Source organism: Lichenostomus cassidix, chromosome 13 (assembly GCF_008360975.1).
Source record: "Lichenostomus cassidix isolate B80296 chromosome 13, HeHo_3.0, whole genome shotgun sequence".
NCBI classification, from domain to species: Eukaryota; Metazoa; Chordata; class Aves; order Passeriformes; family Meliphagidae; genus Lichenostomus; species Lichenostomus cassidix.
The window spans coordinates 1,715,312-1,743,139 of record NC_139494.1 but is presented as its reverse complement, the minus strand read 5'-3'; the positions used below and the strand labels follow the sequence as shown (position 1 = coordinate 1,743,139).

Genomic DNA, 27,828 nt, shown 5'->3' with positions numbered 1-27,828 from the left:
GATGTCTCCCAGCCCGTGCCCCGATTTTGGGAGGGGAGGTGGGAAGGCCACTTCCTTCTGCGGGGATGGTTATCCTGCCACCTCCCGTTTTTTTAATGCCGTTCCTTCTTAGGGGCGCCGCGGAACAGAAGAACCGCGCTGGAACGTCACAAGGGAAAAGAAACAAATGAACCCCAGGGGTTCCCTGAGGAGCCCTGCGTGTGTTTCCTTCTCCCATCACCTCCCAATCCACCTGCAGAACAAGCCAATCTCCCCGAGTCCCCCGTGTTTAACCATCACTGACAGCACAGATGGATTCCCCCCAACACCAGCACACACCTCACTTGCTGCCATCCCCACCCCTCACCTGAGAGGATTCCAAACCTCCAAACCACCCCTTTTTCTCTCCCAAAGACAGGGACCAGGTGGGATTTTGAGCACCAGTTTGCTCAGCCACCACAGGGAAAGGCTGGGAGGAGAAGTCACTGTCACCAGGCTGTGACCCCCTGAGCACTGTCCCCAGTCTGGCTGCACAGATCCCAGCACCAGTGACAGGTCTGGCCTGCCCAGGAGGAGCTGGAGGAGCTCCTGCATGAATTATTTATGATTCTTCAGGAATAAATCCCTACAGACTGGGCCTGTGACCCCCAGCCATCAGAACATTCCCAGCTGGCAGGAGGATGCTGCAAAAGCATCACTGAGCTGCAAATCAGGGCTGTGGAGGGAGATGGACAAAGTGATGCTGCAAGAAAATAGGAGAGAAAAAAACAGGGTCGAGCTGAGACTTGCCAGAAGCACAGGCAGGAAAATGAGATCTGGTGCTAAAAACAAAACGTGTCTCCTCCTGTTTCCTGTTCACACCCCGGCAGGCTCCCAACGTGCTTCAGGACCTCCACGGATAATGTGGTGCCTATAAACACAACATTCTCCCCCTAAGGTTTAGGCTGCACCTGAACCCTTTCATTTAAAGCTCAGAAAAAGCATCAGCTTCATTCAATTCCTGCAGCACTTCATACATTCACTATGTGCAATACTTCCTTCTGCTCCTGCTTGATGCTGTCAGTACCCAGAGCAGCTGGAAATGCCATTTTCAGGAGTGAAAACCTGGCTCCTCTGCAGCTCAGCTGCTCTCCAGGCTCCAGAGCAGGACATGGGAGCACCCCAAGCTCCCAGGGGTGCAGAGCTGTGCTGGAGGCACCACTCTCCTGTCCATCACATGGCAGAGAGCAGCACCACCAGGTTATTTCGAGCTCCACTGCACAGCTAGAGATCTTCAAACTTTGTCATTTTGGGCTGACATGGTGTTAGCTGGGGACCACGAGCTGTGCCATAACACAGCAGGGAGCAGAGGGCAGCTTCAGTGAGAGAGAAGAGACTTTTTCAAATCTGATCATTTTCTCTGATGAAGACAGGCTGAGAGTTGGGGGTGCTCACTTGGAGAATAGAAAGCTCTGGAGAGACCTCTTCCAGTCCTAAGGAGGCTCCAGGAGAGCTGGAGAGGGACTTGGGACAAGGGATGGAGGGGTAGGAAAAGGGAAATGGCTTCCCACTGCCAGAGGTTGAGCCTCACTGGGGTGCTCAGGGCTCTCCATACCCTGTGGGCCATTCAGGGGAGCAGGAATTGATCTCATCTCTGCTCCACAGCTGCTCCATGGGGTGGGAAATGGTGTCCAGGACACAGAGACCGTGGGCAAGGGATGAACCCTGAGCAGGACTGGGCTCCTCCAGGCTCAGCTCCACCTCAGAGGGGCTGCAAAGGGAGAAGAAGCAAGCACAGGCACTTGGGGGGTGTTTCTCACCATGCCCCAGGGATCATGGGGTTTATCTTTCAGCTGGAACAGGCTCCCCAGGGAACAGGCACAGCCTGAGGCTGCCAGAGCTCCAGGAGTGTTTAGACACTGTGCTCCCAGGGATGCACAGGCTGGGATGGTTGGGTGTCTGTGTAGGGACAGGGGTTGGACTGGACGATCCTTGGGGGTCCCAACTCCAAGTATTCTGTGATTCTATGAATTTAAGCCCTTCAAAGACATCCGTTGCTTCTCTAGAAGTGCCGATCCTTTGTCAGCAGAACAGCAATCCCTCGCTGAGGTGTGTGAGGTGTGTGAGGAGCTGGGTGCAGCTGCAGCTGCACAGGAGAGCACAGGAGAGCCCACAGGAGCACCTTCCCCGTGCTCAGCTGCCGGCAGGACCTGGGAGGCTGCTGGGGGACCTTTGTCAGGAGGGAGGACGTGATTCCTCCTCTCCCACCAACATCAGACACAGAGCTGCGCAAGAGGCACAGGGACCTTCTCTCGAGGGGGTCTGGCTCTCCCTGAGCTCCTCCGTAAAATCAGCAGGTGACACTGGCTGAAGGTGACCTCCGCATGCCACCTGGTCCAGCCTGGCTGCTCGTCGGTGATGAATGGCCTGCATGTCCTCCCGCGGTGCCTTCCGGAGCTCCCCAAGGTGCCTGCCGAGCTCGGGGCGGCAGGGAAGGCTCGGGGCGGCAGGGAAGGCTCGGGGCGAGCGGGGAAGGCTCGGGGCGGGCAGGGAAGGCTCGGGGCGGGCAGGGAAGGCTCGGGGCGGGCAGGGAAGGCTCAGCCCCGCTCCGTGCAGTTGGATTGCTCCACCACGAGAGCTCACTGCTGCTCCGCGCTGCGCTCCGCCGCTGGCCCCGCCTGTCCCCTGCCTGTCCCCTGCCTGTCCCCTGCCTGTCCCCGGCCTGCCCGAGGGGCACACAGGGCGCTGAACCCCCAGCTCAGCCCCCCAGCTCTGCCAGCAGAGGGGCTGCGACCACCCTGCCCCAGCTCAGCCCCTCCAGCCCTGCGGGTGATGCTGCAGCTCCTCCCCTCTCCATCCTCAGCCGGTGCTCTGGGTACCTCCCTCAGTTTGGCACAGTTTTAGGGTGCTTCCCTCGGTTTTGAACGCTTTTAGGGTGTTTCCCTGGGTTTTACACTATTTTAGACAACTCTGCAGCATCACGAGCAGTGTCACCCCCAAACCCTGCTGTAACCCTGCACTAAACCCTCCTTTGGGGGATTATAAAGGTCTCCCTTCCTGCAGGGCAACACCTTAATTGGGAAGGAAATAAAACGGAGTGCAGGCCATCTCTGCTCAGGACAGAGTTAATAATGGATGCAGAAGCTGCTGAAAGCTTCCCCAAGCAAAGCCTGGCTTTGAGCAAAGCAACTCCTGCCTGCCGTGCTCCAGGAGCTGCCCTGCACTGAGGGGACGATAAGGAGAGTTATTGTTGCTCTGTGCTCATAAGAGGGTTATTATTAAGGAGGGGAAGAAAGTTATAAGTGAAGTAAATTGGGACAGGCTGGGTGTTTGAATGGAGAGGAATAATGTTATGGTAATGTCATGCACAGCTCTGCTGCTCCTGGACCCTGATGTGTTTTATAAAGCCTGGTGCTACAAAAAGCAATTCTGTGAGCAGAGAGAGGGAGAGCTGGCCAAAGAGAAATGAGGAGAAGCTGTAAAAATGATGTTTTATTGTGTGGGAGAAAGCAATGAGTTGAGATCTAACCCTTGATGTCCTTCTGGAGGAGAAAGCTGGCAGCATATTGTCGCTCGCTCGTATGATTTAATTTGCTATTCTAAGTCTTACAGTAATTTCTTTCCTGTGTTCCAAAAGCTTGTATCTACATTTCTGTTGGCAAATGAAGCACACGGAAGAGCTCCCCAAGGCTGGCACTTCAATCCTGGATCTTTCCAGAGATGGTCGTGCAGAAAGGGCTGGTGACTGGCTGGGAGCACAGGACAAATGTGGGGACACTGGAGCTCCCTCAGCACCACCATTCATTCACCATGCCACTTTTATCTGATTGTAGACACCCTGAACCACCTGAACAAGAGGCCAGGGTGTGTTCCCTGTGCTGCAGGGGGTTAGTGATGGATCTGGGCCATGGCACACTGTGACATAAATCAGACCTTCACGAGTCCCCAGCGGCTGCAAATCAATGAGAGCCAGCAATAATTACCCTTTTTATCTTTCTCTTTATTAATATTTAGACGGTTTTAATCTTTTCTCTCCAAACACGATGTTTCCCTGCTGTGGTTGTCCTTCAGAGGGAGCTGCCAGGAAAGCTCCTGTTGCTCCCATTAAAGGCTTTCTGTTGGACTGAGCTGGAATGACACAGCCACCAAAGCTGGGGGACAACTCTGCTGCCTCACCCTGGGCTGGTGACACCAGCTGATGTCCCCAGGAGGTGCAGCCTCTCTGGGTGCCACAGTGCAGAGCACGTGGTGCTTACCTGGGGCTTTCTCCAGCTCTTAGCTCCCTGGTGTGAGTGACCACAACCTGCAGATGTCATTTAAAGAGACCATGGAATGGTTTCATCTGGAAAGGACCTAAAATCCCATCCAGTGCCACCCCAGCCATGGCAGGGACATCTTCCACTGTCCCAGGCTGCTCCAAGCTCTGTCCAGCCTGGTCTTGGACACTGCCAGGGATCCAGGGGCAGCCACAGCTTCTCTGGGCACCCTGTGCCAGGGCCTGCCCACCAGAACAGGGAGGAATTTCTTAATTAGGAGAAGTCCCTGGAGGTGATTATCTCCTCAGGGGTGCTATTACACTGCAAACTAAGCCGTGTTTTGACATGCAAAGGGGAGCAGGACTCCATGGTTTTCAATGGAAATGACAGCCCTTATCTCTTCCAACACGGGTGTGGAAGAGCTGATAATGCCCTATCACCCCTGGAAAACAAACGGCAACAAAACAGAAAACAACCCTCCGAAAAAGTAATATAAATTATGTTTATTGTGGAGACAAAATGTTTCCAGCAAGTCCAACCACTACCCAGCTTCAGAGCAAGAAAACAGCTGGAAAGGAGTGAGAGGAGTGATCCTGGAGCATCTGCCAGGACAGGAATCCCTCCAGCACCTGGAGGAACAGGTAAAGGCCCATCTCTTGTCCAGCTGTGCCCACAGGGGTCTGTGCCAGGGACACAGCTGAGGGCAGACACAGACCTGGTTTTTCCAGAGGGGGAGAGGTGGGAGCTGCATTCTGACTCCTGGCACTGCTCAGCAGAACAAATCCTTGTGGGGATCCCAGAGGCTGTGCTCCTCCCAGGCACTGCAGACACCGAGGTTCTGCTCCCACCACGGGAGGAAAGACCAGGACTGGAGAGATCCAGGTGCCTCCAGCAGCAAAGAGCCCAGGGCTGCACAGGTCTGACACCAGCAGCAGCCCTGCAGGGCTCAGGAGCTTTCAGCTCTCCTTCTGCTCTCTCTGGGCTGCCTAAACAAGGTTCTCCCCAGGGCTATGGAGCCACCTCAGTGCCAAGCTCACCATCACTGCCTCCTTGGGACAGCAGCCAGTGATGGGGACAGCGAGATGACCACAGTGAAGGTGACCACAACGAAGGTGACCTCAGGTCTCCCCATCCCCTTGCACACAGATGCTGCAGGCTCTGCCCAGAGTCACATGAGCTTCTCCTCTGATGTCAGCACTTCCAGATGTTCAGCCAGCTGTGATGTGCCATTATCACCTCTCTTGCCTCTGCTGTGTCACCCCTCTTCTCTCACCCACCTACACTGGGGACAGGACACGTTGTCACCTGTCACTGTCTCCTCCCATCAGTGGTTCAGGAGCTGCCTCCCCTCCCCTTCCCTCCCCTCCCCTCCTCTCTGGCTGATTGCCCCGAGGGGCTGAGGGAGCTGGCAGGGGGCAGGGTGATGATCCAACCCCCCGGTGAGGGAAAAAGGGCTGTAGCATGGAGAGAAAGACGGGCTGGAGACTTCTCTGTGCCACATAAACAGTGTAATGAGGACACCGTGCTTGTGGAAATATCTTTCACTGGAAAACAATTCCAGGTGATGCAACTTCCAGCTGCTGCCAAGGGCCCGAGCACAGCCCCAGAGCTCCCCAGCTGCGGCAAGGACCAAGGCAGCTCTGCTGGCCACTCCCAGGCAGCGTGGGACAGGTAAAACCAGGGCAGGTAGAACCAGAAGAGATGCTAAAGCTGTCCCACGCAGGCTGACCCAGCCCCAGAGCCCGGGCTGGGGCACAGCTCCTGCCTGGGGACAGCAGCAGCAGTGATGGGGCACTGCAGCTCCTGGCTGAGCATTCCCGGGGCAGCCACAGTCCCGGGGAGATGCAGCCTCCGTGTGCGGGGAGCCGTGAATCCCGGGATGCTCTAACATCCCAACCACACTTTTCCAGCGGGACACGTCCCTCGAGCCCAGCCCAGCCGGCCCAGGCCGTGTCACAGGTACGTGATCTCGATGACATTGGGCTCGGCGCTGCCGTAGGGGAGGTGATGGTTGCAGGAGCAGTGGCAGCTCGCTCCGGCCGGGTCCATGGCGGGCAGCTTGCCGTGGGGCTCCAGCTGTGTCCAGCGGGTGAGGAGCACGCTGTCCATGTGCTGGGGCAGCGGCTCGTGGCGCAGGGTGATCTGCACGGTGCGCAGCTGCGGCCCGTAGCGCACCAGCAGGATGATGAACACGGCCAGCAGCACGAAGATGACCACGATGGCCGAGATCACGGGCAGCGCGTCCGATTTCTTTGTCACGCTCTTGACGATGGAGACGGGAGTGAAGGCGGCCACGTCCTGGAGCTCGGGCTGTCTCAGCTGGCTGCCGGACACCGAGGCGTTCATGGCTCAGCGGGGTCACCTGGCACAGGGACACGGGGTGAGCACCGAGCACGGCTGTCCTGTCCTCATGTCCCCTCGAGCCCTCCTGCCTGCACTGGCAGCTGCCAGGGAATGGGATGATCCCGTCAGTGTTCCCTCCCTCGGGCTCGCAGGACAGGATAAATTTGGGTGGCTAAGGCCGGGGTTGCAGGATGAGGCAATGCCCTGCATCCCCTTGTCCTGGGCACCTGCACACACTTCACCTGGAGCTTGTGGGGAGCCCTCTGCCCACCCCTGTCCGCCCCCAGCCCCACGGCGCTGATCCAGGACCAAACCCCCCGGGGACCTCCCCGGGGCACACAGTCCCGTGAGCCACTCGCCAGAGGCAAAATCCCGTGGGAGGCACACGGGTGGGAGCAGGGGGCGATGGGGGAGAGGGAAGGAGGAAGGAAGGAGAGCCCTGCCAGCCCCACGGGGGTACCTGGGCGTCCCTGCTGCCTGGGAATCATCGTCTCCAGCGGCGGGGCTGGGAAGCTGCCGGCGGGACGAGCAGGAAAAGCTGCGGGGTGGCTCTCCGGTGAAGGTGCAGGCAGACTCACCTCGGAAGTTGCCACGTCACGCCCCGGCCCCGCAGCCGCCGGGACTCCCCGGGGCACACGAGGAAGCTCCGGCTCATCCCGCGGGCAGCGCTGCTCCCATCCCTGCCCGCTGCCACATCAGCGCTGCCCTCGCGCCGCGACCCTCCTGTCCCCCCGGGCGGGACAAGGACCCTTTTGTCTGGGCAGAAGCACCCTCCCCCCTCGGGCTGTAGGAAACCTCCTTGCTGCCACCGGCGTGGCGTGAAAATTTAATGTGGCAAAGAAATGGGTGTAAAAAATGCCCTTTCTGCACGGGAGCTCTTTGCACAGCCCGGCAGGGCAGATCCACGCAGTGCTCCGGGCTGGGAGGATGGCAGAGCCCCAGGGATGACTGTCCCTGCTGGGGTGCCACTGCTGCACAAGGAACATTTGCCAGCTCAGCTGTGGGGTGAGTCCATGGGGAGCTCTGGATGCTTTAGGCCTCCAGTACAATGGTTGGACTCGAGATTTTGGAGGCTTTTCCAGCCTGGATGATTGTGTGACCTGCTGGGGGTCACAGGCAGGTCAGAGCTGGCACATCCCTCCCCTCACACACCAGCCGTGCCACGAGGCTGCAGGGCTGCTCTCCAGGCCACCACCCTGCTCACAGCTACATCCCCCTGGCCCAGGGATGCCGTGTGTCAGACTCTCTGCCACTGGGAGTGACCTTGAGCACATGTCAGAGCAGAAAACATGGATCCTCCGGAGTTTTAGCTGTTACAAAACACATCTTCCCACCCTTCCACCCCAAAACATCACTGCTCTTACCTGCAGGCTCTCAGCAGACAGGCTGGGGTGAATATTTGGGTTTTGTCCTTCCTGCACGTGGGGAGGACGGGGTGGGAAATGCCTTTTCCACCATCCAGCCGAGCATCCAGAAGAGATTTAACTGCATGTGAGAGCTTCTGGGTATTTGCACTCATTTCAGGATTCAGTAAAACCTTAATCTACAGCATAATCTCTGAGCGTCACATCTGTGCAAGGGACAAAAGGCTGGGGGGGCTGCTGGAGGGGGTTTGTCCCAGCAAAGGCCACTGAGGAGGCCATCAGCCTTGGCCTGGTGCTTTTCCTGGGGGTTGGAGGGGTTTGAAGAGACCCATGGAACATGAGGAGCTGCACCACACATGGGGGATCATTCCCTCAGTCCTGCTGCTGTCTGCCAGCTGTGGGGAGCAAGGATCATGCTGGCAGCACAGAACACCCTCCATGCACTCCATGAAGTGAAGGAGACTCTCCTTTGCCTGTGGCTTTTGGGGGGCTGTGGGAGGGGGCTGGACCAGCCCCTCAAACCAGGAGACACAGTCCTGTGCCTTTGCATGCTGAACACCCACATGGACCCCCTGAGATGGGCAGACACAGAGCCTTTCCCACATGGGAACACTAAAACCCTCCTCCAAACACCCACTCACATCCAAGACAGGATCAATCATCACCCCTGGAGTTCACACCATGACAGGACCTGCACAGATCAGCACATACAAAGTCAGGGCCAGAGCCCAAATGCCTGAACCCCCTGGGCTGGATGGGGGCAGAACCAGCCCAGTTTCCCAGTTCCTCCCCTTCTCAAGGACCTGGGGATGGGGTAGGTGAAAGCCCAGCATGTGCTGTGTGTGCTGTAGGGAGGGAGGCTGTGCTGCCTGAAGAACAGCATCCCAAAGCCAGCATCCCAAACCTGGCATGTCCCAGTGCCCAGGCTCCCTGGAGCTCTGCAGGGAGGCACAGGCTGCAGGGCAGATCCAGCTGCCGAGTTCCCCTGGCCCCACAAGGAACAGTTATTTCCAAATTCCTCGTGGATGTATAAGAACAGAACAGGTCCCTCCAGCAGCTCTTACCCTAGGGAGGCTCAACACAGCCCTCAGGGCTGCTGTGGGGGGGATGGGATCTGGGGGGCACATCCTACCACACACAGAACATCTCCCAAAAAACCCCAGCACCATCAGGAAGCTCCTGAGGCCCAGAGCAGGGCATCCCTCTGTGACGGGAGCCGAATCCCCAGCAAACCTCGGCGAGGTTTCCTCTGCCGCCGGTAAGCGATGGCTCACATCCTCCCCGGCCATAATGGGCTGAAAAACACAGTTCCCCTGTGAATTCAGCCCGTTTCCTTCTATTCTTTAACAGGAAGCTGGGTGAGAGTCAGCCCAGGCAGGCAAATCGCTGCTCACGGTCCCTCCCGGGATGGCCAGAGGCTCCACGAGCCACAAACCACCGCGGAGATGCTGCTCCTGTCCATCCATCCATTCCTCTGGCTCTTGCTGCTGCTCCCAGGTGAGCTGCTCCACACGCCCTGGGGAGCACGGGGCGGTGCTGGGCGGGGGGATTTGGGGAGCCCAGTTTCACGGGGGATCCAAAGGGAGCCAGGCAGAGGCTGGAAGGTGTGGGAGCTGCCGCTGGGAAGCTCAGCCTTGCAGCTCAGGGGTGGCAGGAGGCAGGTTGCTGGGGAAAACGTGGCTTTGTCAGGTTTACCGAGTTCGTTTGGCGGTGCTGGAATACAAGAATTTGTTTCCTGGTTAATGAAAGGAGCTTTTCTGCTGAGGGCTGCGATGCTGAGGAAATTGTAGTAAGTGGCTTTTGTCAGATGAGAGTAAAAGTAGAATGTTTAAATGTACAGAACATTATTTTCCTCAATTTTTTTTCCCGTGACTACTTGTACTTTTTCCTCTCATTAATATAAACACAAAGCCCGTGTGCAAGGCTTGTGCAGAGCACACCTCGTCCTTGCTGTAATAATTCTGCTGCTTTGGGGTAATTCTGCTTTAACTTCTCTTTCCCATGTGAGTCGAGGTGTGGGATGAAGGAGCTGGTTTCCTGCTCCAAAGGATGACAGGTTGCTTTTCCCTGCATTGTCAGGCACCTCTTGCCTTGCTGACAGCTGTAGTAGCTGGGAGCTGGAACACATTCAAAGGAATATAAAATAATGTGTCTCCAACTCCGAGGTTTTATCATTAAACCATAGAAGTTGCCTCAGGTTACAGCCACTGTGCTGGTAATAATGGGATTTTTAAAAGGCAGAGAATCATAGAATGGTTTGTGTTGGAAAGGAAAGATCATCTCATTCTATAGAATATAGAAACCAATTCAGTTTGTAGCTGTATAATTCCAAGAAATAAGAGCATGTGGATTGGAAAATTTCTCTCTTCATTAGAGGGCAACACTGGTGCCTTCAGCAGAGGGGGGATGTGTGCCTGAGGTCAGATCAAGGATCACATCAAGGGGCTTTGAGCCCCTTGGCCACCCTGTGACCCCCCTTAATGCCCACCCAGAATGCTGCTTTTCCTCTTAAAACTACTTGGAAAGGCTTTTCTGGTTCAGGAATGCCACAGAGGGGGTCAGGCCCCTTCCCTGGCTCAGCTGCACCACACCAAGATCCACAGAGCAGGACTCCCAAAATTCCAGCTTCCAGGAGGACCTGGCTGCTGCAGCATCAGGTGCATGGGATGCCACCCTCCATCTTTCAGTCCCAAGGGCATCACTCTGTCCTCTCCAAGCCACCTGTCGAAAATCAGGGGACAGGGACTGTCCTCCTCCTCAATCACTGCTGCACCTCTCCCACCAAACCACCAGCCTTCCCCTGAATGTGTCCTGGCTCCCTCTTCTGCACTGATCCAACAGCTCTGAAATGGCTTTTTCATTTCATTTTTAATTTTACAGCAAGTCCCTGTGGTGGTGCAGCCCCTGGGGGAAGCTTCTGCACAAGGCAAAGCAGCAGCTTAGTGAGAGGGGCAGACAGGGTCTGTGATGCTGCTGGTTTCCTGACACACAGGCAGCTGGAAAAGGGAATTAGGGGCTCTGGAACAATTGGGAGCTCTGGAACAATTAGGGTTCCCTGCCCTGGGGGAGATGGAGATAACCTTGAGGAGAGAGAGAATTAGATTTGGCTAGTCACGAACACCTGCCTGCTCCCACACAGGCCTTTCTTGCTTTTGCCTGGTGCAAATTCAGTATTTTATTAATTTATCATTTCCTAAATTAAACTTCTCCATTCTCATGGTTATTTCTGCAGGGAGGTTCGAATAAGGGAGGTTCAAACTGTTATTTTGAAATTGCTGAAGTGAGAAGGTCTGGAACATTTCCAACTTGTTTTTCCTCCCCCCAGAAACACTTAGCAGAAAATTTGTCCAAACAAACCTCTTCCTATGGACCATTTCCATTACAATGGGCAGGCGTTTTCCAGACAAAAGATTTCCACTGAAAAAATTCCTCCTCAAAGCTGATGAAAACCCAGCAGGATTTCCCACTGTTGTTGTTCCATCCACTGCTCTCCTTATCTGTGCCACAGCCTGTGGATGGATAATGCCACGAGAAATCTTGTATTTCAAAACCAGACATGTATTTTGAGATATATTTTCGATATAATCAAAAAGATGGAGTGCAGCTAAAGGACAGACACAAGATCCCAGCTTGCATCCTCAAATCAGGGCATCCTAAAGCAAATTGGTCAGCCAAAGGGTGAGGCCAGGCAGCCCTAAGGTGGTGAACAAGGAAGAGAAAGCAGGAGGTGGCTTGGAGAAATGTTTGTTCACACAACAAACTGCTCCCTTCGGTAACACGAAACCCCTCCGGTGACTCTGCAGATCTGCTTCCAGGAATTATGTCCCATTTACAATAGGTGAGTCAACAACAGGTGTCCTTGGAGGAGGTGGTGCTGATGTCCCAAAGCCAGGAGCGCTCCTGCTGGGGATCCAGGCTGGAGAGGGGAGCTGTGGCTTGTGGAGCACCAGCAAAGCCCCAGGCCCAGCCCCAGCTGGGAGCTCTCCTTGCTCCACTTCCCAGAGGAACCACCAGGCATGACCTGACCATCTGAACAAGGGAGAAGCTCCCATGTGAGTCCAGAGCAGGCACCAGGATGAGCAGAGGGATGGAGCAGCTCTGTCATGGGGAAAGGCTGGGAGAGTTGGGATTGTTCAGCCTGGAGAAGCTTTGGGGTGACCTCACTGTGGCCTTCCAGTGCCTGAAGGAGCTAGGAGGATGATGTAGAGGGACTATTTCTAAGGGATGTAGTGCTAGGACAAGAGGGAATGGCTTCCCACTGCCAGAGGGCAGGGATAGATGGGATATTGGGAAGGAATTCCCCCCTGGAAAGAGGAACCTTAAAGATCATCCAGTTGCACCCCCTGCCATGAACAGGGACACCTCCCACTAGCCCAGGCTGCTCCAAGCCCCAGTGTCCAACCTGGCCTTGGACACTGCCAGGGATCCAGGGGCAGCCACAGCTTCTCTGTGCCAGGAGAGCACAGAGAAGCTGTGCCAGGGCCTGCCCACCCTCACAGGGAAGGATTTCTTCCCAGTATCTGTCCTCTTTCAGCTTAAGGACATTCCCACTTGTCCTGTCACTCCATTCTTTGTCCCAAGTCCCTCTCCAGCTCTCCTGGAGCTCATTTAGGCACTGGCAGGAGCTCTGAGGTCTCCCTGGATCCTTCTCTTCCCCAGGTGAACACCCCCATCCCTCCTAGCCTGGCTCCACAGGGGATCCAGCCCTAGGAGCATCTCCATGACCTACTCTGGCCTGGCTCCAACAGCTCCTGGTCCTTCTGATGCTGGACCCCAGGGCTGGGGCAGCTCTGCAGGTGGGGTCTCACCTGAGCAGGGCAGAGGGGCAGAATTCCCCCCTCCTCTGCTGCCCACTCTGAGGGATGCATAAAGAGTTATGAAATCTGGGAATAAAACCTGGGTGATACCACCAGGGCCATTCAGCTAAAATCTGGACTCAGCTGAACAGCCAGGCCAAGATGCTTTCCCTGCTCTGTGGCTGTTGGTTCTGTCAGATTCAGCCCCTGATGAGCAGCTGCACAAGGCCTGCCCAGCACTGGAACTGCTTCCAAGCAGGAACATCCTTCATCTGCTCCCCTGGCACTCAAGCCAGGACACTGAAGAAAAGCAGGTGGAAAGAACAGGAATTATGAGAAATCCCTTAGCCAGCAGCCCCCTTCACACCTTGTCTCCTGAACCAGTCCCAGCAGATCACACTCCTGCTTGGTGGTTCATGAGCACCACAGAGCAACACTGAAATAAACCTGGGGAATCTTGGAATTACTGGAGAGAATAATCAGTTTGGGGAGAAATTTGGAAAGTCTCCTCTGTGAAGTGCTTTGAGCTCTGCTAATAAATAATACTATTAAAAAACTGTAGGTAGGCTAAAAGTACAGATTGGGCTCCAGCTCCTATGGTGGTTCCCCATTTTTCATTTGCACTGGGCATGGAGTGATTCCTCCTCCAAAATCCCAGAGCCAGCACCAAACCTGAGGAGCAGCACAGCCAGGAGAAGGGCAAGACCCTCATCACCAGCACTGCAAACACCAGAGCTCTAAAATAAGCAGGTCAGGAGGAAACTGGAACCAGTGAGCAGCTGGGAGGGTGATGGAGCAGCAGCCTGGTGGAGCAGGTGTTTGTTCCCCAAAAACCACGGAGCAGTGGTGGTGCAGCCAGGAGAAAAGCCATGCTGTTTTCCTTCCAGGAACAACCCCTTTATGTGGAAAAATCAGCCCTGGGCACCACGGTGGTGCAGCTTCCCCACATTGTTTGTCTCCCAGGTTGTTTTCTACATCCAAGTGGTTTTTAATTGCCTCCCACCAAGATCTGTTTCCAGACTGGCTCACCAGAGAGGAGCAAGGAGCGTGATGCTTGGAGAGGATGCCCAAGCCCAGCCCTTGAGGATGGGCAGAGGAAGGCAACGATTAATTTTAATTGCTGATGAGATCCGGGATTAATTCCTGGCTCTCTAAACTTTCCATAACACTTTGACTGAGTCATTACAATTCAGAACCACTTGGCAGTGAGTTGCCAACCCTCCCGTGCCATTTGGGAATTAGACACTTGAATACTTCTGTGGATCTGGCCCTGATTTAGGCTGTCAGTTATCCAGCCCGCTGAACAACACTTCTCCTCTTTCTCCTCCACAATTCCCAGCCCACCTGTTCTGCTGTGAGACCCTCAAGGCAGCAACACCTTATTTAGGCTCTTAATAAAATCGAATCCAGGCTTTGGTAGAGTTCTCTGCTTTCCAGGTTTCCTATCAGAGGATTTGTTTTCCATGTGGAAGTCCAAAGAATTGGGGGTATTTTTCCCTGCTGCTCTGTTCCACCCAGGAAACAGCTGCACCTGTGTTAAGTGGTTGGTATTTTTTTTGTCATGGGTCATCCGCCAGAAGTGCCAATATATGAGCTGAAAAGCCTATTTTTAGGTTGCTGGATCTCTTTCCTGAAAGCAGTTTCAAGCACAGGGTGACACTGAGGTACAGCACTGCCCTGTGGGCTCTGCAGGTGGGACATCAGTGGGACAGCACAAGCCTGCCTTGAGCCTGATCTAAACCCTGCTGAAGCCATTCCAACAGCTAGCCCAGGTCTCTGTAGGAGGCCCTGGCAAAGTTTGGGGGTTTAAAGCAGTGCATCTCTTTGATCAGCAGCTGTGCTTTAACCGTGCTTTAAATGTTTACAATTGACAAAAACAATACCAAAGCAGAAATTACTAAAATTCACCTGTCTTTTGGCTGACATCATCTTCTTTTTATGCTGAGGAGCGAGTGGGTGAGCTGCTGGCTCTGGGAATATCTCAGCTGCCACAAGAGAAGGCTCAACTGAAAGGCTCTCCATCTAGAACACCTAACCCCACAGATAAACAACTGCCAAAAACAGAATTCCAAACTTCTCCTGTTTATCCTTTGGAAAAATTAGCCAGGAAGCAGTGAGCACTGAGTGCAAAATGCAGCTGCAGCTCTGACGTGCTCCTCTGCAGCCCTGCAGCTCCAGTGGGTTACTGGGACCTTCCCATGACAGCACCAGCAGAAAGCCATACTTCCCATCATAAATCCCTCAGCCAATTCTGAATCTCCACCTAGGGCTGCACAATCCAGCTGTCAATCCTTTGCACCCAAACACACAACGAATGCCTTGGCAGTGCTTGTGCTCATGGAAGGGCTTTGATGTTTATTGCAACTCCAGCTGCGCCGGCCGCGTCCTGATTATTGCTGGGAGCTGTTTACACAGCCAGGGCTCTCCATGCTGGCAGCAGCCCTGGGAGGGAATGGTTTCCAACTCCAGAATCCCCTGGGATGTCTGCAGGGAGCCACGACACGTGGCGTGTTTTGTTCATCCCCATCCTGCTGCCCAGCCCCGCAGTGGGAGTTGGGTCTCATCCTGCTTTGTGCAGATCCATCCCTCTCCTGTGGGATCTGGGCTGCTGAGCACCCTCCCCAAAAGAAAACACCCAATAGAACAGGACTTTTGCTTATTTGAGTTGGCAGGGAAGGCATAACAAGCGGCAGCAGCAGCCAGAAGTCAGAGCCAGGCCTGCTCCACTTTGAAATAAAGTGTGGATGTGTTTAGAGAAGCCAGGGCCGTTTATTCCGGAGCAAAATGCCAGAAGGGATCTCCATCCCTTGGCCTCTCCACAGCAAGGCTGGGCACTTCTCCACAGCAACACACCAGAGCAGGGCAAACATCGACTCAGCCTCATGAACTCTGGGAACTGAGCACTGGGAAAAAAGAAACACTTTTTCATCTTATTTACAATAACCCCAAGGTTTAGGTTTGCAAACAGAAAAATCCAGGGTGACCCTCAGTGACAGGACAAGCTGCAGTGGAAGCAAGTGTTGAGTACAATCCTCTTCCTCCAGGAATGCTGGAGAACACCCATGGATGGTCCCATCAGGGATGGCAGGACAGGACAGTGTCACCTCCCTCACCCTCAGCTTCCTCCCATCCCTAGAGGCTCTGTTCAAGCTCTCAGATTTCTCCTCATCTGCACCAAAAATGGTGGAATAAATGGGCAGCTCAGCACCTTCATTCCCCTTTTCCTTTGGCAACAGCTAAGGGCAGACAGCTTTCTCCAGGGATTCTGGGTGCTTCTGCACGCCATGTCCATGAAAAAGTACCTGTGATCATTTCCATAAATGTGTTACAAACAGCTACTTCTCCCCACAGGAAAACAAGACAGTGGGCCCTGCAAGGGAATTTTGGAGAAAGAGGAGCTGTTTAAATCTTGCAGCTGCTAGAGGATACTGATCTCCTATGATGATCTCAGCACATTATTTTTTGTGCTGAATGTAGACAGTATCATAAGGCATTTGCAAGCCAATATCCAGAATCATCCCCCTTCCTCAAAAGATGCATCTCTACCTCTTCAGAAGGGGCAAACATGTGCTTAAAACATTCTTTTTTTCCCATTATATTAACTGATTTAGTAGGTGATGATACAGCTGCCCACAACCCTGTCTCTTACTGCCCTGATGCTCCTTTAACTTGCTCTTCAAAACCCCTAGAGAAGGATATCCCGTAAATTCTCCAACACAACCACTCCTAGCACCTCGTTATCCTTGTGTTAAGGCAGTTTCTTCTTGCCCAGCCTCCCTTTTCCTTGCTGCAGATAAAGGTCCTTGTTTTCTGATCCTGTTCCAAATGGATTTAGAAAACCAACCAGTCCCTTCCTCTCTGTGTAATTAAAGATCTCATCCGGTCTCCTTTCTCTTGGACTGAACAGGACAGTTTTCCCAGCCTGCTGCCCAGTAAACTAGAACAGAAAAACATGGAAAAGGTCTAAAAAGTCTGGTCTCATTTTCACAGCCAAATCATCTATGGAAATAGACCATGTTTTATTATGTATTCACCATGGTTTACACACTTCCCCTTTGGCTGGGATCATTGTCATAAAACCTCAGACTCAAAAACAATTACAGCTCCAAAGCAATTCCATGAGGAAAATGAGATCAATCAGGAACTTGCTACACCCAGAGGGTGCTGATGGTGAGCTCTGAGCCAGGCCCTGGAAAACCATACTCAGTGCTGAGGGTCTCCTTCCAGACATTTATCCCTGCAGGGCTCTCAGCCTCCTCCAGGCACCAGCAGCTCGTGGACCTAACACCATGTTCATTTACATCACCTCTACAGCTCCTGGTACCAAATCATGGAATCCCAGACTGGTTTTGGTTGGAATGGTTTACATAATTCATCCAGTGCCACCTCTGCCATGGGCAGGGACACCTTCCACTATCCCACATTGCTCCAAGCCCTGTCCAGCCTGGCTTTGGACACTGCCAGGGATCCAGGGGCAGCCACAGCTTCCCTGGGCACTCTGTGCCAGGGCCTGCCCACCCTCACAGGGAGGAATTCCTTCCATCTATCCAAACTAAACCTGCTCTCTTTTGTTTTGAAGCCATTATGGGGTGCTGCAGGCTGGAGATCTGAGAGAGCTCAGAGCTACACTTTTAGACATGCCTGGTCCCCTCTTTGGTGAGAAAGGGGCCTGGAGAGGAGCTCTCTCACAGGCTGGCTCAGGAGAGATGTGAAGCAGCAGCTGAGCTGCATCTGTCCCCAGGAAGGGCAGGTTCTGGCTGCAAACAGGCACACAAATACTGCTGTGCCCTGGCTGGTGCTGCCTGGCTGGACTTTCCCCCACACCCCCTACAAGGACACTGCTGCCACCACAGACCAATGGGGCAGTGCAGCTTTGGGGCGTCATTAGGGGACAGTGTGCTGGAAGGATTCAACCTTCCCAGCTGTTCCTTTCTGTCCAAATCCTTTAGCTCCCATGGGATTCTAGTGAGACGGATCACCAGTGGAGTCAAATTCAGCTGATTTCTCCACCTGCAATGTCATTTCTTTCATTAAACTTAACCACAGAGAGCACCAGGGTCATCAGCAATAACCACTTTAAAATCCCAATTAGGATGTACATTCCAGCAATGACAGACTCAAAGTCACCTTCCCAAAGTTAAACCAGCTGGGTTTGATTTGAGCATTTAAAGTGTATTTACATTTTCCAGGTCTTGTCCTCAAGTGTGGGACATTTCTTTCTCCCATTTTCAAGGGCAGCATTTTTAATTGGCATCTCATTTAACCACTGGGGTTGGACTAGGTGACCTTGAGAGGTCCCTTCCAACCCAAACTATTCTGGTCTGTGATTCCATGAGCACAAGACTCCAGGGGCTTAAGGAGAACACAGATGCAATATGAGGGATTGGGGCAGGGATGCTTTGTTGTGAATCCAAAAGAAAAGCAAACAAATAAACAAAAGCAAACAAAACCACCTCTCAGTGGAGGAATTGGATTCAGTGAAACACCTACAACCTTGCATGGACCTACAGGACTACCCAGCCCTCCAGGGAAGGCATTCCTGAGAGCTGCAGCTCCCTCCAGGCTCACACAGCCACCAGGCTTCAGCCAGCTTCCCAGGATCCAAGGACATGGGACAGGAAGAACAGTCCCACTGGCTCCTGGAAACCTTTACAAGCCTCATCCATCCATTCCTTAAGGTCTCAAGGAACAGAGTGTCCAAATGTGTGTCCTAACTCTTTGAACAGCTCCAGGTCACAGGTTACACACCCTTCTCTGCTCAGGCTGAGCTGACAGGGAGGGAATGACCCCATGGATTTGTATGGCCACCCAAAGGGTTCAGCTCCAGCTGAGGACATTTCTCCTGGTTGGACAAACTCCAGTGCTAATTACTCAGAGGCTGATCGTTTTACACTCAATGTTTGCTACTACTTCTCTGCTAATGCATTTGGGGAAATCCCATATTTCAAAGTCATTCTGAGGGAAGATGAAGAAAACCCAAGCCTCACAAGGAGCAAGAGCAGCAGAGCATTAATGACCATCACAGATCAGCACCACTAACCCTCCTGCTCTTTTCTTTCAGGTTCTACAGCTTCCACAAACTCCTCCACCCCTGCTGGAACAGGTACCTCTGGGCTGTGGTGTGCTTTAAGTGTCTGTTTGTATGTGGATGCACATGGAAATGTGGGGATGCAAATGGAGAGCCCCTAAATGGGAACCTGATTCAAAACTCCCATCTGCTGAGTGACCTTCACCCAGGATCTGCCTCTGCCTGCCCCATCCATCACCATTCCCCCCAGATCCCCAGGGGACATGGAGGGCACTGTGCCCCAGAGGGTGACTTGGCTTGGCTCGTTTTTGTCTGGAACAGAGTGAGGCTGTGTTCCAGGAAGCCTGGGGAAAGCAGAGGGATTCTGCCTCATCTTTGCTCCCTGTTTCCCCAGCTGTTTCCCAGCAGTTAGCATGCCACCCTCTATGGATCTGTGGATCCTCAGAGCCAAGATCCCTTTGGTGCTGACAGCCACACCAGTGACAAACCCTCTCCTGGCATCTCTTGTCCCCCTCACCCCTTCTGCTCTCACTGGCTACAATGGCTCCTTTCTGGCCCACCCTTCAACCCTGCCCGGGGAAATGTCACCTCTGTGTCTCTGCTTGTGTTCCAGGTCAACCCCAACCAACAACACACAGCCCTGAAGTAAAGAACCACACCTCAGGTAACACTCAGCTGGAGACTGAGGAGAGCAGCTCAGGGACATCCCAGTGTGGAGCTGGTCTGACCGCAGTCCAGCTGGGCCACCCAGCAGTAAATGGGGCTGTGCAGAGGACAGTGGTGAGGAGGAAGGAAATTTTGTGGTGTCAGGGCTTCTGATCCAGCCAACTCACCCCAGAGGGATCAAGGCACAGGTGTGAGCAAAAACAGGGGGGAAGAAATCACTGTATTGAACAGGGGAAATGAGATGATCACAGAGTAGAATCAGAGAATCCCAGAATGGTTTGGGTTGGAAGAGACCTTAAAGGTCACCTCATTCCACCCCCTGCCATGTACAGGACACCTTCCACTAGCCCAGGTTGCTCCAAGCCCTGTCCAACCTGGCTGCTCTTTAAGATCCATTTCAACCCAAACCTTTCTAGGTTTCTGTGACATGTACAGGAAACCAATTACACAAGAAATGATATCTCCAACTCCACATACACATCTGTTAGTGTCCACTTGAATCTTTGGAGATAGATCTCTTCCTGCTGTGTTTCAGGGGAAAAAAATTAAATCTAAGCATAGCTACTCCTCCAAAGGGACACCAAAAATACCACAGAGTAAGATCTCAAAAAGATCTCAGCTTCTGCTTCCAAGCCTTGCAGAAAAGAAAAAACTTAAAAGAAACTTAATCCTAAATTCTAGTATTTCAGTGAAGCATTTGGATAAAGGGGGGGAAAAATCCTCACACTAACCTTGAAACATTTTTTACCCTTTTCTCAATTTATTGGAAAGCCAAGAGAAGTCTAGACAAGGAACTTGCCTGTAAATTCCCAGCTGGTGATCCACTCTTCCTTGCAGAGGGACTATTGACTTTTTCCCCACATCTTGCTCTGGATCAGGTGCAGTGTGGAGTAGCAGGTTGTGGCAGAGCTTGGAGCCTCCAGACCACTTCAAGAGCTGAATTATTTGTGCTTAGAGACTCTCAGTGCAATGAAACATGAAAGTTGGCATTTCAGAGCACAAGGAAATGATCACATGGGTGCCAGGCAGCCCCAGGCAGTTCAAGTGTCCAGTGACAAAACACCTTCACTTTTCAAAGCAGGGAAAGGAGCAGGGGCAAACCCCAGACTTTCCCCATGTGTTTGCTGAGCTCTGCCAGCACAGCATCTCCTCACAGTGAAAAGAGCAAAAGCTAATTCCAACGTACAAGAGCTCCTTGAGCAGGTTGAAGGCTATTCCCATGCTTTCTTTAGGAGGTTATTTCTAACTCTCAAGGAGTTTGAGGACTCTTTTTGATAGCTCTGCCTTCTCCAAGCTGTTTCTGAGCTGAACTTTTTGAAGTAACACTACAATTTCCCTACAGAGCCAACAGTAAAATCAACACCACCCACCAACCCAAACCCCACCTCTGCGGGTCAAACTGCTACAGCCAAATCCTCCCCCATTGCTACAACAACACTGACAGCAACCACTGAGCGAGGTAAGGATGGAAAACTCAAATATTTGCTCAGGCAGGACCTGTTTGTGCCTCCCTCCTTATCCAAGCCAAACTGCAGGCATCAGAGTATTGGGCTAGTCCACACTGTGCTGGTTATTCAGCAATTCTGCAAATATTGAATTTCTCTGAGTCTTTGCTGACAGAGCAGCTCATTCCAGCTCCCCAAAAGCTGGGATCAAAACCCATATCAGAAAAGGTAGATCATGTTTTATCAAATAATGGAGCTCCAGTCTCTCAGCCTCCCTCTCCCAAGCTCACCTGTCAGACACATTCTTAACTGACTCCACACCCTGCTAACTGGGCATCCTGATGTTTGTCTGGAGGGAAAGCATCATGCAAACAAAGATTTTTACTCCATGGACACCCAACAGCTCTCCACAGTGGAATTTCTAGTGGCTTCACAAGTTAATTGTCCTTTCCCATTTTTTATTTATCTAGATGATAAACCCAGTGGAAACAGAAGCACAGCAGCTCCTTCTCCACCACCTCAAGGTACTTTCTCCTTTTATAGAGTAACAATAAGATCAGAGAATTTCATGGCAATCAGCCTGCTTGGTTCTCATGGCACAGCTTATCTAAGCATGAGTCTTTTTTTGGGGGGTTGAGCCACAATTAACACCCCAAATCACATCTGGTGTCCTTATAAAAGTAATAAAGCAGAAGGTCATATGCTCTTAACATCCTCTGCTGGGATGAAGTTGAATACCTGAACAATTGATCTATGTTTAGGAGAAGAGAGCCCTTTTTAAATCCTTTTAAATAAATATAGTTTTGCTTTTGACAATTTCCTTAACCCTTAAACATGTAAGCACAAATTAGAGAAATCAGTAAGTGTTCAATGACTGGGGGAAACCTGTACAGCAGCAGACCCTGCTTCTCCAGACTGTTCTGTTCCATGGGGCTTCTGGAACAGTTAGATTGGCTATTTCATGCCTTTTCCCTTTTTTCTTCTGGCTTTTGGCAAAATCACCTTCCAAAACAGGGATGTTTTCTGAGGAACAGGACCCAGGTTCAGCTGCTCCCCGGGGCAGTGCCAAGAGCTGTACACATCTCTCCAGGCACCACATCCCTTTGGGAAGGTGGGGATGGGAAAGCAAGGAAGGAGATCCTACTTGACCTACAGAGGATCTTCTGAAGCTCTGAAGTATCACTTTTAGTCTCCTGACAGGGCCTGTAGCTGCTCATTAAGGTCAATGCAGACACTCTGGCTGTTCAACAACAGCCTGGAGGCAGCAGAGGATGTTCTTTCTCTGTACAAGTGAAACACACAGGCTGGCTTTAAATTTCCTTGCACAGGCACTGGAAGCAGCTGTCACAAACCATGCAGCTTCACACAAGCCAGTTTATCCCACTGAGGACTGGAGTCCTTGCTTGGACAAACCTCTGTGCTGCCACAACTAGTCTACATATGGTGTACAAGTTAGCCCAGCTCAAACGAGTTTAATTACTTCTAGATAAACCAGGATAGCAAATCCACTCATTTCAAGTCCAGGGACAAGCCAAACAGTCAATCCACGCCCACATTCTGCAACATTCCTCCCCCTAAGTAGATTTATTTTAAAATTTCAATGTTTATGAGCTACAGCAAATCTACAACCTTCCCAGCTCAGTCTTCCAGCCTTCCTTTGCTGTTTCTGCCCCAAATCTGCACCTGGGACTGCAGACCCTAAAGAGTTTCTAAAAGGGTATTTGATTTTTGGTTCCCTAGGTTTCCATGTGGACACGGAAAATACTACAATATTTGGTGAGAAGATTTTAGCATGAGTACTAATTCCATGTTTCCCCAGGTATCACCAGCACTACTGTGAATCCATTCTCCTCTCCAGGTGCCCATTAATTCCTTTGGTTCTTAGATGACATTGGAGGGCAAGACTCACATTCTGTGTCTCTCTGTGCAGGTCAGGATCCCACGAGGAATGTGAGCACCACGACATCAGTGACTCAAGGTGCTTCCTCCTCGCAGAGAGGTGATTCCTTATTTTATATTCCATATTTTATATTCCTCTACACAGATGTTCTACACATCACACTGCTGTCTTCAGGGAAGCATGGAGAATGGCCAGCAAGTGCCTGAGGGGTGCTGAACATCCCATCTGTCCCTTGAAAAGCCTGTAAAGCTCTGCAGAAGCAGCACATCAGGGCCACTTGATGAGCCTGGGAAGAGCAGGAAAGATGCCACTATGGCAAAAGGTCATAAAAGGAGGGAGATAGGACAAACTGCCTCCTCAAACACACTGCCAGGGCTGATCTTGGCCTTTCCTCCCTGGGGTCCCAGAAGGAAGCCCTCTGGGTGTTCTCAGCTTGTCCACAAAAGGGGTCCCACCAAGGCAATGATTCCACACAGGTCTTGCTCACTTGGCTGTTAAGATTGATGGGCCTGGCCAAGATAAAACCTAAGTCTCTTCAGTGAAGTACAAGTGGGAGTTAGGTCCTCTAACACAGCTAGGAATCCTCTTCCCAGCCTTGGAAAGAAGACTTTTACATAAAGCTACCTTTCTCCCCTCTGCAGGCACCTCAGAACCCATCACCCCAACCCCGAGCTCCTCCAGCCACGTGCCTGAGCCCAGCCCGACAGACGACAAATCACCGCTGACAGTGGCAGCTTTTGGTAAGGTCTTGTGGGGACAGGAGGGGGCTCTGTTTCACCAGGCCACACTGGTTTGGACACCCAACTTCATGAGGCCATTTCACAGGCTGCCCAGAGAAGCTGTGCTGCCCCTGGCAGTGTCCAAGGCCAGGTTGGACAGGGCTTGGAGCAACCTGGGATGGTGGAAGGTGTCCCTGCCCGTGGCAGGAGGTGGGATGGGATGGGCTTTAAGGTCCCTCCCAACCAAACCATTCTGTAATTCCATGATTCTAAGTCCACAGGATTCTTAGCAGGACAAATTTCCTGTGCAAAGCATTGTTTGATTCCTTGAGGCCTGATGTCAGTATCAAATCCACACTTGAGTGGTTTACAGAACAGCTAACATCACCCACAGCTTTAGCTTGACTCTCCCTGTTACATTACTTATTTATCTGTCTTTATACACTTCTGGGATAAGATTTACCAACTGTAGCAAGAACATACTGACTCCTATCAATCCCCAGTGTAATCAGCTCACTTCTGCTCTCCTGGCGCTCCCTTATCAATTAAGTATTTATTGATTAAGTATTCATCAGAAGCCCTTTGAAGTTAAAACACAAGAGGATAAAGCCATTCACTCTAACAACTATTTGCTTCTCTGCCTATTATGTACCATTGCTCACATTAATGAAAACATTGATTTCCTACCCAAGTTTTGATGTCAAAATTTCTCTGCTACTCAGACAATTCTTTCCTCCATCCCCAGGTGTCATCAGCTTCGTTGTTATCCTGATAGTGGTGGTCATCATCCTGGTCAGCGTGGTCAGCCTGAGGTTCAAGTGCAACCACTCCAAGGACTCAGAAGGTATTTGTCTGAGGGAATCTGTACTCCCCTAATCAACAACTCACCAGTTTCCATGTGGATCTGGCAATTCCTAAAGGATGCATTTGAAAAGCTTATACAGTGGTGGGGAGGTTTAGAAGCCAGGCTGGAACACAGATTGAGCAGTCAGGAATGCAGTGTGATTTCCTCACTAGGGCCCCAGCCCTGCCCCATCTGGATATGGTCTCAAGTTTGCTGCAGCTCAAATTCCAAGAGGTGGGCAGCTCTTCCAGCAACAGTCATGAAGTTTGTCACTCCTTTTTGCCTAGGAATCCCACTTCCCACTAAGCAGTGCCCACCAGAGAGCAAGGCTGCTCTGCAGCTTCCTAAAGCCCAGAGGATGCTGGTGACTGAACAGGAAGCAGGGCCAGCAGGTCCTGCCTGTATGTCCCCTTGGTTAAAGGATTTTCTCCAATCAGCATCTAAGTTTCCCCCACAATGCCTCCAATCTCCAATTCAGGTTTAATTTATATCCCTGGACAAAGTAATTCTGAATAGAGCTGAATTATTTTATAGCTTAGCTAGGGTTGTTTTGTCACCTCTACATCACCAACTGCTTTTCTTTCCCCAGACAAACAGAAACCAGGAACCTCCATGGTCTCAGAGAGGTAAGGCTGATCACACTATCCACATCTGACTGGGAGTGCCTGTTTTATCCCAGAGCTAATTTTAGCAAGGAAGTTAGTCTGCGTTGGTTATTTCAGGTGAAAGGAAGCATCTCAAGACATCTTTGAGAGAGGGAGAAAAGCAAAATCAGCTTTGATATCATCTCATCCTCTGATAGAGAAATAGGTATATTTAGGGGCCTCATTTTAAAGCTACACCAAGATGTGTGAAGACTCATCATCTTCCCACAGCAATTTGCTTGTCTTCCTTGCATAGATACAGATTTGAGGTGTAAACTTGAGTTTCTGGGTCTCAAAACAATCTCAGATATCTCCCAAGATGCCCATTACTGTCACCTAGTGAAAGCAGGACAAGGAAGCCCCAGTTCAGAGATCTTTGGAAGAGAAGCCTGAAGCAGAGGATAGTCCATCAGAGCCCCACAGTCCATCACTGCTGCTCCAGAGGAGAGGCTGAACGTGGGGAAACAGCAGGAAACAAGAGCTGGAAGGGACCAAAACATATTGTTCCTATTTTTCCAACTGATAGTTTCCTAAATCCTGCTTTGGAAAGAGACAAGGGACACAGGGAGCAAAGTCTGTAAGTATTTAGGTGCCAAATTTGCATCAGTATCAGTGGTTTCCAAATACCCTGAATAATCATGATCCAAGAGATCTGAAGCCACTGAGGCAGAACATGCCAGAAAATAGGACAGTGACTAAGGTTCCCTGATCCCCAAAGTCATCCAGTTTCCACTGGCAAGGAATGCACATCCCTGCCCTCAGAGTAGGAAAATAAGGGAGTTCCACCTTCCAAAGCCTTGTAACTCACTGTGGATGGACCTGAATCAGGAGAGCAGCTCAGTGGGCAGTGGAAACCAAACCTTGTCCCCTGTACCAGCCTTGCCTGTTTGCCTCCAGCTGTGTGCAAAGAAATGTTATCCCTGGAGGTGTCCAAGGAACAGCTGGATGTGGCAGTCAATGCTCAGGTCTGGGTGACAAGGTGGTGACTGATCAAAGGTTGGACTTTACAGTCTTGGAGGTCTCTTCCAACCTCAGTGACTCTGTGATTCTATGATTCCCTGTCTCGTTTTGCAGAGGAGTTAATATTACCTTCTCTCCTTGGCAGCTGCTCGGCAGACACGAGCCAGAAGGGCAACAGCATCACTCTGATCTCCATGAAGAACATCAACACCAACAACAGCATGAGCTACCCCCCGTCAGAAAAGGTTTTCATTTTCAGCCATGCTTTTTAGGGAGTCAGCTGGGGATCATTTCTCTGGCAGGATAAGAGCATGCCTTGAGGTGTTTGTCTGCTTCATTATTCCTTCAGAAATATAACAGAAAACAGCTGCCACCAAACTTCTAAAGGTCCAAATTGGTTCCAGTGAGCCCGGTGAAAAGTTTGGGTGCCCATCTCAGGTTTACCTGAGCTGGCTGAACTCGAGGTGCCAAGTTTACCTCGTGTACAGGTGACATCCCCTAGGGCCAGCTGCAAAGCTGGAGGGGTTTGTCATTAAATGAAGAGGTCTATGAGATATCGAGGTCTCACCCTCCAGCCCAGCTCACCCACTCCTGCTCCACAGGTGGTTGAAGCACAGCCCCATCAGTGCTCTCAGGTCCATCCCACATGAGGAATTCATGGGGATGATTTCAGCTGTTTTAAAGCTGAGACTGAGTGTGGGAGAACACATTGCTCTAACTCCCTTTGCCAGCCCAACCAGGCTGCTGATGTACCACCTTTTGTTCTTTTGGCAGGTGCTATGAAGCCAAGAGCCCAGAGCTTGAAGCTGACACGTGACAACCAGCAGTGCCTTTCTAGGTTCTTTTTTTTTTTTCCTTCGGGGAAAGAGCAAGGGTGGACTTTACATATAAATTATTATGTCCTTTCTGATCAATACATTTACAGTAGTGTCCTACATAGCTTCCCCACCTGGGGCCTAAGGGCTTTCTCCAGTTCCAGCCTGCCATGCTCGGTGGTTGATATCTAACTCTATTTTTGACATGCCTTCAAACACTCAGATAATTCCAGCAGCAAGAAGCACCGAGGCACTATCTACTCCGCTAATAAACCACTGCCTTAGATTAATGGCCTTTATAGTCTGTGCCAGGCAGTCACAGGCTCGTTAATCAGCGTAGCCCCACGTCGAGCCAGACCTGTGCATTGGGAAAGCTCGAGCTGAAGCTGAAGGCCTGATGGGTCTCAAATGCCTGAGTTCCAGGTCAAATCCCAGCATGACTGCTCCCAGCCCCTTATCCCCAGTGCAGTCATTGTCCCCACAGCAGTGGGGATGGTCTTTTCCACCTACCTCACAGGGTTGTTGTGAGGCCTTGTTAATCCATGTCTGCAAAGCGATTGGAGAGCCGGGAATTAAAGGTGCTGCTGAAATGCAAATTGCCATCTTAAACACTTTATTATTATTAATAATGGAGCCTCGGGAAGGCAGATCATTATCTCCCCGCATGCTTACAGACTCAGCTGAAGTGTAAGGAACAAAGTCCCTGCATAGACCAGGGTTTATCTCAGTGTAAAACGAGTGGTCACAAGCAAAATGCTGAGCTCCTTCAGCTCCTGGAGTCTGGCAGCCCAAGTTTGCCAGGAGAGCTTCCATCATCTCCACCACTGCTTTCCCTGAGCTTCCTGGTAGTCCAGAAGAGCAGCATCCCCTTGTGCAGTGCAAGAGGCAGCTGTGCTTTGCAGCTGGCAAGGAAATGTTCAGCAAACTAAATGCAACATTTTCACAGCTCCTGCTAAGTACCAATGCACTTTCAACCTTTAACATCTGCACGAGTTATTTTGATATGTTGTTTTTTAATAAATGAAGCTTTTCTGGTAACATTCATGGAAAGTGAAATGTGGTCACTCACCCAGGCTCCACCAGACTGGTG

The 27,828-nt window shown here is 51.7% G+C and overlaps 2 protein-coding genes across 4 annotated transcripts; one reads left to right on the top strand and one right to left on the bottom strand.

Annotated features, from left to right (window-relative positions):
- Nucleotides 1-5,740: 5,740 nt before the first annotated feature.
- On the bottom strand, nt 5,741-7,140 carry SMIM33 (small integral membrane protein 33). Its single transcript, XM_085073255.1, has 2 exons — nt 7,018-7,140; nt 5,741-6,576 (listed from the first exon to the last, which is right to left on the bottom strand). The coding sequence occupies exon 2, from the start codon at nt 6,558-6,560 to the stop codon at nt 6,168-6,170; it is 393 nt and encodes a 130-aa protein (XP_084929381.1). The 5' UTR covers nt 6,561-6,576; nt 7,018-7,140; the 3' UTR covers nt 5,741-6,167.
- Nucleotides 7,141-9,260: 2,120 nt separating this feature from the next.
- ECSCR (endothelial cell surface expressed chemotaxis and apoptosis regulator) lies at nt 9,261-27,788 on the top strand. 3 transcript variants are annotated; one of them, XM_085073252.1, is made up of 11 exons: nt 9,262-9,418; nt 18,779-18,820; nt 19,359-19,409; nt 20,754-20,870; nt 21,327-21,380; nt 22,787-22,855; nt 23,398-23,496; nt 24,221-24,319; nt 24,909-24,945; nt 26,069-26,168; nt 26,698-27,788. In XM_085073252.1, the coding sequence occupies exons 1-11, from the start codon at nt 9,367-9,369 to the stop codon at nt 26,704-26,706; spliced, it is 729 nt and encodes a 242-aa protein (XP_084929378.1). In that variant the 5' UTR covers nt 9,262-9,366; the 3' UTR covers nt 26,707-27,788. The 3 variants fall into 3 exon arrangements, with proteins under 3 accessions (XP_084929380.1, XP_084929379.1, XP_084929378.1); XM_085073254.1 differs by lacking the exon at nt 20,754-20,870 and having other exon boundaries at nt 9,261-9,418; XM_085073253.1 differs by lacking the exon at nt 22,787-22,855 and having other exon boundaries at nt 9,261-9,418.
- Nucleotides 27,789-27,828: the final 40 nt, after the last annotated feature.